Raw genomic sequence first — 14,589 nt, 5'->3', positions numbered from 1 at the left:
GTGTCCGGGGCCGCCCCGCCGCCCCGGCCCGCGCCGAGCGGCCCCGGCCCCGCCGCCGGGACGGCCCGGACGGGCCCGCGCCCCCGGCCCGCCGCCCCGCGATGAGGCCGGCTCCAGCCCCCGCCCCGGCTGGGCTCGGCTCCAGGCCCGGCCCCGGCCCCCCGGGACGGAGCCGCGGGAGCTGCCCGGCCGCTCCTGGGGCCGAGAGGAGCTGCCAGCCGAGCCCCCCACTCCCGGGGTTTGGCCACCCCGACCCCAGCCAGCCTTCTCCTCACCCCGGGGCCGGGACAGCCAGCTCCGAAGGGCAAGGGAGGGAAACAGCCAGGAATGGTTTGTCCTTGGCAGCCCTTTTCCAGGGACTGCAGTTGGGTGGCTGGACAGATGCCCCCCCCTTGGTCATCCTGCCTGTCCTGGGCTGGCTGCGGCGGCCAGACCCATAGGGGAGGCCCAAGCCCGGGGGTCCCATCCCACAGGAAAGCCCTACAGGGCTGGGGCCGTGAGCTCACACTGCCAGAGGCTGGAGCACCTTCCCGGAGTGCAGAGCAGGGGGAAGCCGGGGAGCAGCTGGGGAAGTGGATGTGTGGGGAGCTGCTTTGTTTGAGGTGACACAAGACCGACTGTAGCAACAGCCGGTGTGGGATGTGTGAGAGGGCATGAGGGTGTGAGAGGGACGTGCTGGCAACACTTTCCCCCAAGAGACGAGCCATGGTGAGAGCCCAGCAAACGCTTTATTGCCAAGGACAGCGCTTCCCTCAGCCCCCAGGCACAAAAACAGAGGCTGCCTCACCGCATCCCATACCAGATCAATCCATACAGACAAGCAGCTCCTCGGTGCTGAGAGCCAGCCCCAGCATCAGCCTCAGGTCACACAGGGGATGGAGAGAGCTGGGCAGCCCAGCCTTGCGTGACAGGGACATTCCCGTAGCACTAAGGCACCGTGCTGTGCTCCGGGACCACCAACCCAGACACTGCCCATGGGCTCCCGCAGGCCTGGGGGCCTGCAGACAGCCTGGCTCCCCAGCAAAGGTGGAGGGTACCCAGCAAACAGGACCAGTTGGGATGGCACAGAGGTGGCCCAATCCCCTGAGTGGCAGAAATAGCTCTCTGCTACCCAGGTACCTCACAGCCCAGCACACATCCCAGTGACATCCTGCTCACCCCCAGGCCGTGTCCCCTCTCACTTGTACCTGGTCTGCTCGAGGTGCCCCTCTGTTCCCGCTTTCTCAGGCCGACGCTGTGCGGGATGGGCGGTCAGCCTGGCCTGGGGAACCAGCCTGTCCTGGGGCACTGGCTCCCTGTGCCCCATCAGAGGAGACGTCCCAGGAGCTGAGTGCCGGGAGAGCTGCCCCAGGCCACCGGCAGGGCGACAAAGCCCAGTTTGCTGTAGAAGCTCAGCTGCTGCCGGTCGGTGTCACTGACCTGGCAGAACACTCCCCGTGACCCTGGAAGGGAGGTGAGAGATCAGGGCACCAGGACCCCAGTGCTGGGACTGGGGGCACAGTGACAGGGATCTCCTCCATAAGGGGATCGGTCTCTCCACTGCCCCTTTGGCACAGAGTGCCCCTGTGATGCCCTGAGACATGTCCCAGTCATTTCCCCCAGTGCAAAGGGAGGGGACAGTGCCTGAGAGCTGGGGCTGCTCTGCACCAGAGAGGGGCCAGCTCCCAGCTCTGGTGGGTGAGGGAGCAGTTGGGATGGGGTTGTGCTGGATGGAGGGCCAGCACTCGGAGGTCATGCTCACCGTTGGCCCTGAGTGCGCTCAGCAGGCAGAGGGCCAGGCTGCGGCTGGCCCCTACGTCCAGCACGCGGGGGGCCGTGCCCAGCTGTACCAGGGAGGGGAAACGTCTCAGCACGGGCTGGGGCACAGCCAGTGGCTCTGCATGGAAGAAGAGCACTGCTTCCTCCAGGGCATCCTGCGGGAGACAAGCACAAGTGAGGGAACCCCCTCCACCTCTCCCATCCCCGCTCCCCTCTGCTCCAGGTGTCCCCTCACCTGTCCCAGAGCTGGGCCTCCCGCGCCCAGGTCTGGGGGGTACTTGTGCCGTATGGCCGGCAGCCAGCTGCTGTCTCGCTGCTGCAGGAAGCCCTCGGCGTGGAGCGCTCCGGCTGCATAGCCACACGGGCCACCCTCATCCTCCAGCACAAAGGTGTACTCGGGGCTCAGGCTGAGGAAGCTGCCCAGGAGTCTGCCAGGCAGAGCAGGAGCACGGCTCAGCTGAGCCTGGAGCCCCTGGGAAACCTCAGAGCAGCTTCATCCTTCACGCCCCAGCTGGACAGCACCCAGCACCCACTGACCACCCCTTTGAGATCCCCGGTAGAAACCCCCAGCCAACGGGAGCCATTGCAGCCTCCAGCATCCAGGCTGGACATCCATAACAGTGGTTGCCGTGACCCTGCTGGACATCAGCATGGGGATGTCCCTCCCTGCCCCCCTCAGTGAGGCCGTTGCCAGCCATGGGGCAAAGCTGGTCCCCAAAAGAATGCCAAGAGGCCATTGCCTCACTCCCCAGCCCTGCATCACCCAGCACGTGTCCAGGCTCAGCACAGTCCAAAGGGGCTACATCTCACCTGTCACCAAGGAGATCCGGGTGGGCCATGAGGATCTCTGCCACTTTGGGATCACAGTCCAAACTCTCCCGGCACATGCGGTAAAGCTCTCCCTGGAAGACCCGGACCCATGTCAGCCCTGTCTGTGCCTGCCGTGCCACAATGCCAGCCACCACCTTCTGCTGGCCTCGGGCTCATCACCACAGCACAGCCAGCCTTCAAACCAGAAATTGCCATTCCGGTCAGGCATCCTGAGAGCAGCCGCTGCAGAGACGGCCCCAGGCCGGAGCATGCTCAGAGCAGCCAGAACGGCACCAAAAACAACACTGAAACTCAGGTCTCCAGAGAGCCTGAGCACAGCAGGACATCCCCAAATGTCCTGTCTTGGTCACAGTTGAGTTTGCTGCTGCAAACATTCTGATAAAAGCCTTGCTCCTGAAAGGGGAGGCTGCCCTGATAACCCAACAACAGGGGCAGGACCATGCCCTGCTGTGCCTGTTCCTGCAACAGGCCAATGGGCTCAGCTGGATTTTCCTCCCAGGGTTTCACTGGACACAGACTTTGTTGTTGTCAAGGTTCAGCCTGAGCAGATGAGCTGCACTCGTGTCTGTGGTGCCTGGATTTGTGGTGTTAGCCTTTTCTTGAGCTGGAGAGGAGCAGGGTGAGGGAGCCAGGTCTGGCCAGGCTCCTGTCACAGAGGTGGGTTTGCTGAGGCCACAGCACATCCTTCAGCCCATGGTCCGACATGCTGACCACACAGCCCCAAGAGCTGCCCCAGGCCAGCTGGGTCTGAGCAGAGCTGGACCCGAGGTCCCTCCCCACCTGTGTCACCCCACACTGGGAGCTCAGCCTGGGGTCAGCAGCAGACGAACCCATAACTCATCATTTTAAGGGCAGCACAAGCCATGCAAAGGCTCTGGCAGGAGACCCCTCCATGCCACGGCTCCCACCTTGTCCAGGGGCAGCAGCGGGCGCAGGAGGTACAGCTGGCTGGATGGGAAGAGTGGGGGTGGATGGTAGAAGAGGTCACAGCTGTTCCCCACGGGCAGCAGTGCCTGGAAGAGATACAGTCCATCAGCTGGTCCTGGCATCCTGGAGGCAGCAGGAGGAGGGTGGCTCTGAGACTCCCGAATCCCAGGAACCACAGCCCAGGTGCAGAGGCCCGGGGCAGCTCTGCCTTCCCAAGCTTGCAGCAGCTCAACAGCAGGGTTGGGATATTGGCTTCCCAGTGGCTCCTTCAGCCCCCACAGTGAGGGAGACACCCTCACCTGCAGCTCTCCAAAGAGGCCCCCACGACGCGCCCAGGGCTCGGCGTCCCTCCCCAGCAGGATCGGGGCAGTGATACTCTGGCACCCTGGAAGCAGCAGGACACAGACACACATGAGGTGAACAAAAACCTGCTAGGCAAAGGGAGATCAGCCTCTGCCAGGCAGATCCCCGCTGTCACAGCTCCAAGGATGCGTTCCCCAGCTGTGCAGCCTGCGACAGTGGGAATGTGCCCCGCATGGCTGCTTCCCCGAGGAAGGGGCTCAAGGTACATGGCTCCCTCTCACACTGACTTGGAGACCTGCTCAGGTCATCACCTGGTAACAGTTCTTGGTTTTTAAGAGGTCACAAGGCCCACAAAGCAACCAGGGAGCCCTAAACCAGAGGAAAACTGTGCAGAGCGATGCACAGGCATTGAAAAAACAGCTCCACCTCTGTCACCCAGGGCATTACTGCTCCCAGAGCCCTTTTTCCACACAGGCTCTGGGGTCTTTGGGATAAAAGGGCTGAGGAACCATATCCTAGAAATGACTGTGAGATACGGTGAAGATCTACTCCAATGACTGCCCTGCCCCTGGCAGCAGTGCCTCATCCTGCCCTGCTGTGTCATTCCCAGGGCCATTCCTGCTCGGCTCGGCAGGCAGAGTGTGGGGAAGGGCAGCCTGATGGGGAGTCCTGGCTGCTGCTGTGGGGCTGGGGCTGGGGCTGGCAGGGGGTGAGCTAGGGCAGTGTCCATACTTACAGCCAAAGCAGTTCCCCCAGGTGCCCTTGGGGTCGGGGTCGCAGAGCAGGTGACCATCTGCAAAGAGGTGAAGGGGTGAGCACAGGACACAAATCAGCCGCAGAAAAGGGGTCAAGGGGAGGTGCACTCCCAGAAGGGACCCTGGCACCCCCAGCTGGACACTGGAACCCCAGATTTCTGGGGTGGGTCCCAGAAACCTTCACCTCCTTAGTGGGGAAGCAGTGGATCCCCAGAGAACAAGCATCAGGGTGCCCTGGATGTGCCCCAGTGCCACAGAGTCCTGCACTCCGACTCAGCTGGGTTTGGATAGGTGTGACAGGGACTGGCAGGGGCTGGCAGGGCTGGCATCAGCCACGTACCCAGCCAGAGGACAAAGGCACTGGCAGCCAGCAGCATGTTGCGGATGTCCCAGAGGTAGGGGTGCAGGTCGTAGAGCAGCGCCCGGCCGGCGGTGCTGACGAAGCGGCTGTGCAGGCGGCACGTCCGCGCGCAGAGCAGCTGGAAGGACTGAGCCCGGCCTCGCCACTGCGTGCCCTGGAGACACACCGGGTGTCAGCCACCTGGGGACGCACGCCATGGCAGCCACCCTGCTGCAGCAGCACCAGGACCAGCCTTACCCCGCAGGCATCGGGTGCCGTGGCCGGGACCCCCACGCTGAGGCTGTTTGCCCGCAGCCACCGAAAGTGCTCCAGGAGATCCTGTGCCAGAGCTCCGTGGTGGTAGGGCAGGTAGAAGAGCTCCACCAGCATCCGCACCTCCTCCAGGGTCAGTGGTGCTGTAGGGCTGGACACGGCCTCCTCTGGGGTCAGTGGTGCTGTGGGGTTGGATCTGGCCTCCTTTGGGGTCATCAGTGCCGTAGGGCCAGACCCAGCCTCCTCTGGGGTCACCAATGCCATGGGGCTGATCCTGACCTTCTCTGGGGTCACTTGTGATGTGGGGCTGATCCTGACCTTCTCTGGGGTCACCTGTGATGTGGGGCTGGTCCTGGTCTCCTTGGGGGTCATGGGGCCAGACCCAGCCTCCTCTGGACTCACTGGTGCCATGGGGCTGGATCCAGCCTCCTCTGGTGTCACTGGTGCCATGGGGCTGGTCCTGGCCTCCTCTGGGGTCACTGGTGCCATGGGGCTGGTCCTGGCCTTCTCTGGGGTCATCTGTGATGTGGGGCTGGTCCTGGCCTCCTTGGGGGTCAGTGGTGCCGTGGGGCCAGACCCAGCCTCCTCTGGGGTCACTGGTGCCATGGGACCAAGGCTAGCACCAACCTCCTCAGTCAGTGGGACTGGGAGGGCAGGGCTGTCACCAGCCTCAGGCCCTGGGGGTGTCTGGGGCACATCAGTCCTGATGGCCTCAGGCTGGGTGCTGCTGGGAGACTGGGTGGGGCTGGCACTCCCTGTCCTGGCATCACTGGTGGGCGAGGAAACGTTCTGACTGGTGGTGGCCCCGTTGCTGGAGCTCGTGGTGGGGCCTGGACTGGGGGGGGTCTCGGTGGCCATTGGGATTCCTGCAGACTGGGCACTCCCAGCCACACTGGGCAGAGCAGAGGGGGGCTCACAGCTCTCCCCACTCTCCGTGGCGAGCTGGTCCCCAGCCCTTGTAGGGCCCTGCTGACCGCCAGCGGGTGTCCTGCTCCCGCTGTCCTTCTCAGGCTCCGAGGTCACCTCCTTGCACCCCTCCTCTGGTGCCACTCCACAGGGCTTGGGGCTGTGCTGATCTGCCCCACCGGGAGCAGAACTGTGGGGCTGAGGGTCGGGAGTGACCTCCTGTCCTCGCTCTGTGCCAGGCTGCAGCCTTGGTCCTCCCTTGAGGCTGACACTGGGGTGTCCTGGGGTCCTTCCTCCTGGCAGAACGGAACAAGAGGGAAGCCCCTTTGGCAGCTGCATGGAAACTTCTGCCCGTGGGGCAGGACAGTGCTGGGGAGTTCCATCCCCGAGCTGGCAGGAGATGAGTTGCCAGAACCCTGGGCTCGAGTTCAGGCCCCTGAAGCTGGTGAGGCTGTGGCTTTGCAGAGGCAAACACTGCAAAACACCAAGCTCACCCCTGGCTGACCCCCTCTTCCAGAGCTGGCGCAGGCTTCAGTGCTGCCAGCCAAGAAAACCCTCTCCAGGTTGTGGCCATGGCAGGAGCACCCATGGGGCAGCATGGCAGGGTGGACACTCACAACTGCCCACCACGGCATGCACGGCCCTGCTGCCACACCAGCCCCACAGACCCTCCAGATGGGCAAGGCTGGGGCTCCCTCACCCCGCGCCCACCAAGCTCCTGGCAGAGCCAATCCAGCGCTCCAGGGATTGAGGGATGCTGCACATGCAGATCCATTGCCTACCTGGCTCCAAGGCCTGCTGGTTTATCTCGGCCACCCAGTCACGCAGCGCCTGCTCCAAGGCTTCCTGGGGGCTGTAGCTCCTATCCTGAGCACCTTGGCTGTCCCCCAGGGCTGCCACTGCCTCCATTCCTAAGGAACTGCAGCTTGTCAGCCTGGGCAGCCCTGGTTCCATGCAGGAAAGCTGCAGGGCTGGGCAAGGATGGGCAGCAATGGGCACTGGGGCCAGGTACCTGCATGGTCAGGGTGGGCACAGCTCCCCAGCTCGCTCCGAAACCAGGTGCCCAGTGTGTGTATGGGGATGAAGTTGGCCTGGAGCTCACAGTTGGGGTTGAGGAGCAGCCCGTGGAGCCTGGACATGAGGCCAGGAGCACGCCCCATGTAAGGGCCCAGGAAGACACGTCTGCAGTCATAGTCGTTGGCATAGAGGTTGTCCCAGATGACGGGACAGCGCCTCAGGACAGCCTCCACCTCCTCCAGCAGCACTGCTGAGAGCTCCTGTGACACCACCTTTGGGCCTGCAGCATCAGGGTGGGAACACACGTGGGGCACAAGGTCCATCGGACACACAGCAGGGACACGGACAGAGATGTGGGTTGGGTCTCCCCACCCACACTCCCAAGACAGGAGAGCAGACCCCCAGCTCAAACTCCTGCCTGGCTGGGGCTGCACACCCCAATATGAGGCACCACAATGGGGTCACTTGCTGGTGGCTCTCCCAGGACAGCCCGTGGCCACAGGGTTTACAGACACTGCATGTGGCCACAGGCTGTGATCCTGAGCTGGTCCTGGTGCTCACCTGTCCAGATGACACCGATCCCTGGGAGCAGCTCTTGGCCGATGGTCTGCAGGTAGCAGGACTGGCTGGGGCTGGGAGAGCAGAGCGAGCTGCAGTATTCTGGGAGAGAGCACAGAGAATCCCCTGAGGACTGGGGGAACAGGAGAGGAAAGGCTGCCGGGATCATGGATAGGGGCTGGGGCCCTGCTGCAGCCTGGTCCTGTCTTAGTCCCAAAATGTCCATAGCTCCCCCAGGAGTGTGAGGAGTCCAGGGAGAGCTGTGGGGGCTGCCAGGGCACTCAGCTCTCAGCAGGGACAGGGGCTGGGTGCAGCCAAAGGGCACTCCAGTGTGAGGGGACTCCCTGGTTTGGGGGGCTGGGACTGCAGGGCTGCGGGCAGTACCTGTAGGACAGAAGAGGAAGACGGAGGGTTGGCCCAGCTCCTGGTAGACCTCGTTGGCCACAGAGGCCTGAGCCTGTGCCAGGGAGGGGAAGACATCTCTGTCAGCTTGGCACATGCAGGGGTCGATGTCGTCAAAGAGCAGCGCGAAGGAGCAGCACCCCATGGCAGCCACCTGCGGGCACAGACAGGGGCTGCTGGGATCCCTGGGCACCAGAGAGCCCCAAGGGGCTGGAGAGGGGCATCTGGGCACAGCACAGATGGGGCAGTTCCTGCCTGGGCTGTGCACGGGAGTAGCAGCTGCCCATGGAGCAACCCCACCATGCCAGTGGCTCTTTGCCCTCCCTGGGGACCCAGGGCTCAGCTCCAGCCTGTGCCAGGCCTCAGTGCTGCTCAGCAAGTTCTGGGGCTTGGCTGGTCCGTTTCCTGCCCCCCGTCAGGCATCCATGGAGCCCTCAGCTCTCTGTCACCATGACAGGGACAGCACATTGGCCACCGGGCACCCCAGAGCTGCTCCCTCAGTGCAGCAGCAGGAGAGGTTTACACCCCCACACCAGCCCATGGGGTGGGCACAGGAACCACACATGTGCCCCTTGCCTGGGAGCAGTGGGATGAAGGAATGGCCCACGGTACCTGCCTGAGTTTTTGCTGCAGCAGGAGCCGATCCCCAGCGCTGGAAAACACCATGTCCTGGCCAGCAGAAATGGCGAAAATGAACTCCACACCCTGCTCTTGGGCAGCTTCGATGAGAGACTGCATGCGGGCTGGGGACAGAGCACAGGGGGTCTGTGAGAACTGGGAGGTACGGGATGGAGGGGGACAAGGGATGGAGGGGGATAAGGGATGGAGCAGGATAAGGTGTGAAGGGGGACAAGGTATGAAAGGGGATGGGGTAGAGCAGGACAGGGGATGGAGCAGGACGAGGGATGGAGGGAAACAAGGGGTGGAGGTGACCAAGGGATGGAGCAAGACAAGGGATGGAGGGAGAGTGAACCCCAGCAGTCTGAAAGGAAGAAGCTGAGGTCATTGGGAGGGGAGAGGCTCCAGGAAGACCATTTCCACTCCCTCAGGACACAGAGGACTTTTGACAAGGGTCTACGGGCCAGAGATCACATTGCCAGAGACCCACATGGGGAGTTCCCCATGCTGGGTGGTTCCTTAGGCAATTCCATATGATGGACACGGTCTGGGAATCTTCTTGCGCTCGGCAAGATCTGGGGGCCTCCATGCAATGGGCAGGGTCCTGGCAGGATGGAAAGAGCTGGGACACAGCCCAGGCTACCCTCTCAGGGACCCGAGATGCTTGCAGCCCCCCGTGGGGCCCAGCAGAGCCGCTACCTGCCTCATGCTCTGTGTAGGGCTCTCTCCAGAGCAGCCGGTGCTTCAGCTCATCCTTGGGCGCGTACATGTAGCAGTTCAGCCCCTGGCGTTGCAGCCTGTGCAGGGAGAACAAGGGGTCACTGAGGTTCCACACGGGCCCTTGGCACGGCCACATGGAGACAGAAATCTCAGCCAGCTGAGCTCTAAGGTTTGTGTCAGAGAGCAGCAGGATGTGCCCCCCGGGAGGGCAGACACCTCCCTCTTTTGGCACTCCTGTATGGAAGCCATCTGATATATTCATTTGGTTTTATTTATCCTCCTCAGCAGAAACTATTTTACATTTTCCCATGGTCAACAGAGTAGGAAGCACTTCAGGTATCTCATGATAAAAATCCCTTGTCTTGTTTCTTTCCAGATAAGAAAAACACTGATGGACGTGTCACTCTCATGTGCCACCATGTGAACACATCCCAGTCCAGCACCAGACAAGGTCCCCATTAGACCTTCTCATTCCTGAGGTACTTTAAAACATCACAGCTTGTTTTCCTTCCATTTTTCTGTACCCACACCTCTGGTCCCTGCACTCTGGTCCTTAATTACACTTGTGACTGCCCACACTGTCACCACTGCACTGCCCATGCAGTCACCAGGGCACTGCCCACACTGTCACCACTGCACTGCCCACGGGAGGCCCTGCAAAGCCCCAGTTTTGGGGCAGTTTTGGTGGCAGGTCCTGTCAGTGCAGCTCATCCCTGTGCAGGGATGGCCTGAGCACGGGCACCAGCTGCTTGGAGAGGAGCTGCATGGATCAACTCCCATCCCAGTGACGGATCCTGCGCACATCCTTCCATCACTGGGACGTGGGGTGACGCACAGACAGGCATGGGGACTCACGGGGACACAGCAGGGCCACCCACAGCAGGCAGGGGTGGCAGCCTCAGGACACAGCAGCCACCCGTGCTCAGGATGGAGTGGTGCCCCCGTTCCCACAGGGTTCAGCCCAGCTCCAGCGAGCCCGGGCTGGCTGGAATTGCCCTCCTGGTGTCTTCGCTCGCTGCTGGTGGCAGCGGGGACACGGCCCGCGCACCCACACGGGGCCGCACCGGGATGCGTGGAGCCCCAGCACCATCTGCCGGCACGGGGAGGCCCCGCGTCCGTCCGTCCGTCCGTCCGTCCCGCGGCACCCACGGCCCGGCCAAGCGCGGATCCTTCCCGAGCGCTGGGACAGGGGGACACTGAAGAAGCATGAGCCCCCTTCGATGCCACCGCCCCTTCAGAGAGGAAAATTCGGGGTACTTGCCACTGAAAGAGAAGTTTTCTCTGATCCATTGACCACGGTCTCCCATAGAAACCTGTAAAAGGGAGGGAAAAAAGGGCAAAATGTAGTTGTTAGTGCCTTAAAACAGTCTCTGTCTGTGCTATCCCTGAATGCAGAGATGCTCTGCTGGACATGCAGCACCCAGTCTGCCGTTGGGACCACTTCCAAGGAAGAACCCTTCCTATTTCTGTGTGTAGCAAGCCCTGGGAGGTGCAGAGTTGTCTGCAAGGCCAGGGAGAAAGGATATCCAGTGGAACACAAGCCCTTTCCCTTGGGGACAGGCAGATAAATGGGTTTGGAGAGATGCAGATTTGACAGCTCCTCAAAGCAGAGGTTAAGGGGAACCCGTCAGTGTCCCAGCACAGATGGGAGATTTAGCAAGAGAAGAACTTTCAGCCACTTCAAGTCTCTGCAAGATCTGGCAGCTGCAACGTGAAGTCTCACGGAAAATCCATTACATCTTGGACAGTGATGGCAATTGGCCATCAAGGCATCTTCCTGCTTTCTCTCTGCATCACGGGCAACTTTTGAGTCAATCACTGCACCTTCCAGCAGCCAAGGCCAAGGGGAGCAGATACTTGGGAAGTGACGGCATTCCCAAAACTGGGTGGTGCACAGGGGCAGGCTGCACTGACTCCATTAAGCTGGGAGAAGCTCTCGGTGTCTGGCACGAGGCCAGTGTCACCCAGGAAAGCACCTGCATTTCCCAAAGCACCTGAGTGTCCCAGAGCTCATCTGCCCTCATTCCCTTGGCTCCCTTTGGCAGGAGCCCACCTTGAAACCCCCAGCACCAGCCCTGGGCAGTGGTGAGGTGGGTTGCACCACAGCAACACCCACTCTCCATCTGTCTTCTCTCTGCAGACAGATCTTCTACCTGCTTGAACACCTACATGGTTATTCCATATACTTTGAAATAATTTATAGTCACCTTGCTATCCATCCCCCACCATACACGGGGCCAAATTTGTGGCCACTTGAGAATCCCAGCAAACATTTCAAAGTTATTTCTGTGGTAAATAATTTGCTATTTCGAGATCACAGCGAGGTCCCCAGAGTCCCTGTGTGGCACCTGCAAGTGACACTTCCACAGCACATGTTGCTGTGAACTGATGTGGGCTGGCAAGGAGGACACTCAGTCCTGCACACGCCCTGCCAGCAGTGTTCTCCTGGAATGGCTTTGCCAGCAGCATCCCTGTCCTCTTTCCCAGGTCAGCTCTGCTATATCGATGATTCTTGTCTGACTCATGTCAGCTTCTCCACCCCTGCATTTCCTGTTTATTTTACATTTATTTGCATGGTGCTCCTGCTTCCTCTCAGGTGAGGCAGTGGGCAGTGGCCCTCAGGGGGGTACTGTGCTGCCAGGAGAAGGGCAGATGATTTTGGCAGGCCTGGCTCAGCTCCAAAGGGAGCTGGGGATGTGGGGAGGGAGAAGCACAGAGCCAGCTCTGGGCACGGGTCCTGCACTGCTGCCCATGGGCAGGGTGGGCAGGTGAGGCACACCGGGAAGCTGCCCCTGAGTCCAGGGCAGCCGAGAACCTCGTGTAGAGCTCTGGAGCCCGAGCAGAGGGTCCCTGTGCCCCTCTGGGGAGGTCAGCTCTGCTGGTGTGGCTGCGGGGCTCAGCGGGGCTCTGGGGAGAGCTGGGAGCATCCCAGGGGTGCTGCTCCAGACCCCCGGCAGAGATGGGGTGCTGTGCAAGAGCCCCACTCCCACCTCCCCACAGCCTGGGGCCCTTCCCGGCCCGGCTCACTTCGGGTGGATGGGACCAGCCCCTGTAATGCCCGAGCGGGTCGGGCGCCGGCCCCAGCCGCGGCCCCGAAGGCACCTACCTTCCACCACGCCGCAGAGGAAGCGCGGCCGCTCCGCCATCCCCGCGCAGGAGCGGCCCTGCCGGCGCGGGGGCAGGCGCAGGGTGCGCGGAGGGGGGACGGAGTGATGCGCGGAGGGCCGGAGGAGTGCGCGGGGGGACGGAGGAATGCGCGGGGGGACGGAGGAATGCGTGGAGAGATGCGCGGAGGGGCGGACGAGTGCGCGGGGGGATGGAGGGGGAGCGGGGGTTGAAGGATGCGCGGAAGGATGGGGGGCGCGCAGAGGTGGAGGGTGCGCGGGGAGGGATGGAAGGTGCGCAGGGGGCGGAGGGTGCGCGGGGAGGGATGAAGTGTTCGCGGGAGGGGATGGAAGGATGCGCAGAGGGGTGGAATGTCTGCGGGGGGATGGAGTGCTCGCGGGAGGGGATGGAGGGTGCGCGGAGGGCTTCGCGCAGGGGCGGCTCCACCGCCCGCCCCCCCCCTGCGGGGACGCGCTCGCCGCAGCGCAGGGGGCGGCCCCGCGGGTGGGGCCGGGGCGGGGGCGGAGCGGGGACTGCCCGAAATCTGTGCGGAGCCCCTGGGGGGCGATGCTCGGAGCCGCAGGCTCGGAGCCCCCGGACCGGAGCCCCCGGCGCTGCAGCCGCCGCCGCTCCCGGGCACTGTGCCCGCGCCAGCCCCGGCTCCCCCGCGTCCCCAGCGGCGGGGGTTCTCCCGGTGCAGCCCGAGGACACTTCCTTCTCCTGCCTTTGAAGCTTCCCGGGACCCCACAGCCCCAGAGTTGTTCCCGAGGGGTGGAGTGTCATTATCGCCTTGTGTTCACCACTGAGCTGGCACCTGCCCTGGCCACACCCTCATGCCAGGCCTACGGTGCGTTCCCTCTCCTGCTCCGTGCCATCGGGCCGGTCCATGTGCCTCGCAGGTGACTCACCTGCCTGCCTGTGTCAGGCTGTTTGCCTTGTGCCACCCTGCTCTGAGCTGCTGACACTCGTCTGGCTCGTGGTTGTCTCCGTCCCACAGGCTGTGGTTTGCAGACGTGCTGCCACGTCATGAGTTCCCCGTCCTGCAGCTGCACATCACGGGGCCCTGCCTACAGGCGAGCCGAGGTGTTTGACACCACCAAATCATTTTGCCCTTTTTCAGACCACTGTCCCTGTTTGTTGACGCCACTGTTTTGCCAGGGTTTGCGGTCTGATCGTTCGCCTGTCTTGTACACTCTGTTACTGGTACTGCTGTGGTTACATCCTATTGCTGTTGCTAGTAAATGGCTCTTATCTCACCCTGTGTGACCTTTACTTTTTGTGCCTCCAATTCTCCTCTCTGTCCTGCCTCGGGGGGAGGATAGGGCATGGGCAGGTGGTCTGGGATGTTTCAATGGGAACACTAAATTGGGGAATAGCATTCCTAAACCAGGACACTGGCACAATTTTGTTACCATGCAAGTGTGAGGGATGGAGCTAAGAGAGTGCAGAGGGTCACCCCTGCAGCCAGGCACTGCCAAGTCTCTCCCAGCAGCTGTCTCCACCTGCAGCTGTTTCATCAAAACCACGGGTGGAGAAATGGGCATCGGGTCCTGGAAAACCAAGATCTGTGGCTTCTCCCTCTTCCCTTTGCAGGTTTATGTTGTGTCAGAAAACTGAGTCATGGTGCCTGGGCCATCAAAGCAGCAAGAAGCCTGAGAGTGACTGACCAGCAGTGACCTGGCAGGGTCACAGTGCCATCAGAGTGCCACTAGGCTGGGCCATCCAGGTGCAGGGAGCACCTGGCTGTGCTCATCCTTGTTTTTTGTCTCACAGCCAGCATCTGTCCCACCTGCTGCTGGGAATGCTGGACTTCAACCTGAGCCTGCAGAAGGGTGCTGGGGCAGGCTGGAGTGGCCAGCCATGGCAGGGACAGTACTGGGAGCAGCCCAGCGCCCCTGGAGCGGCTTCGGTGCCTGGGGACATGGCATAGTTGGAGGCAGAGAGATATGGATGGCATTACCCCATCCACACAGACAGTCAGAGAACGAAGTTGTGCAGGGCTGTGCATACACAGGTGTTAGCTGTGATTCCTTCCTTCCTCTGCTCTCTCTGGGAGCACCTGGCTATTTATTCCAC

The 14,589-nt window shown here is 62.1% G+C and overlaps 1 protein-coding gene across 2 annotated transcripts; it reads right to left on the bottom strand.

Annotated features, from left to right (window-relative positions):
* Nucleotides 1–739: 739 nt before the first annotated feature.
* Nucleotides 740–13,580, bottom strand: LOC138109198 (protein O-GlcNAcase-like). Of its 2 annotated transcripts, none has more exons than XM_069012273.1 (17): nucleotides 13,422–13,580; nucleotides 10,670–10,721; nucleotides 9,388–9,485; nucleotides 8,683–8,813; nucleotides 8,053–8,224; nucleotides 7,672–7,770; nucleotides 7,106–7,390; nucleotides 6,876–7,004; nucleotides 5,173–6,389; nucleotides 4,915–5,089; nucleotides 4,556–4,612; nucleotides 3,816–3,901; nucleotides 3,498–3,602; nucleotides 2,569–2,660; nucleotides 1,994–2,186; nucleotides 1,742–1,913; nucleotides 740–1,442 (listed from the first exon to the last, which is right to left on the bottom strand). In XM_069012273.1, exons 2-17 carry the CDS (start codon nucleotides 10,696–10,698, stop codon nucleotides 1,306–1,308), a joined length of 3,177 nt encoding a protein of 1,058 aa, XP_068868374.1. In that variant the 5' UTR covers nucleotides 10,699–10,721; nucleotides 13,422–13,580; the 3' UTR covers nucleotides 740–1,305. The 2 variants fall into 2 exon arrangements, with proteins under 2 accessions (XP_068868374.1, XP_068868372.1); XM_069012271.1 differs by lacking the exon at nucleotides 13,422–13,580 and adding an exon at nucleotides 12,515–12,596.
* Between the last annotated feature and the right edge of the window lie 1,009 nt (nucleotides 13,581–14,589).

Source organism: Aphelocoma coerulescens, chromosome 4 (genome assembly GCF_041296385.1).
Source record: "Aphelocoma coerulescens isolate FSJ_1873_10779 chromosome 4, UR_Acoe_1.0, whole genome shotgun sequence".
In the NCBI taxonomy this organism is placed as follows: domain Eukaryota; kingdom Metazoa; phylum Chordata; class Aves; order Passeriformes; family Corvidae; genus Aphelocoma; species Aphelocoma coerulescens.
The sequence above is the reverse complement of the archived record's forward strand: the minus strand, read 5'-3'. Positions and strand labels throughout refer to the sequence as shown.

Bases quoted from the DNA above. Each gene is read 5' to 3' on its own strand.
- LOC138109198 (XM_069012271.1), bottom strand. From the start codon at position 12,554: ATGGCGGAGCGGCCGCGCTTCCTCTGCGGCGTGGTGGAAG. The intron at 8,225-8,682 runs GTACCGTGGGCC...CTGTGCCCGCAG, and splicing joins TGCAGCAAAAACTCAGGCAG to GTGGCTGCCATGGGGTGCTG. The intron at 3,902-4,555 runs GTAAGTATGGAC...TGCTGCTTCCAG, and splicing joins CTGGGGGAACTGCTTTGGCT to GGTGCCAGAGTATCACTGCC.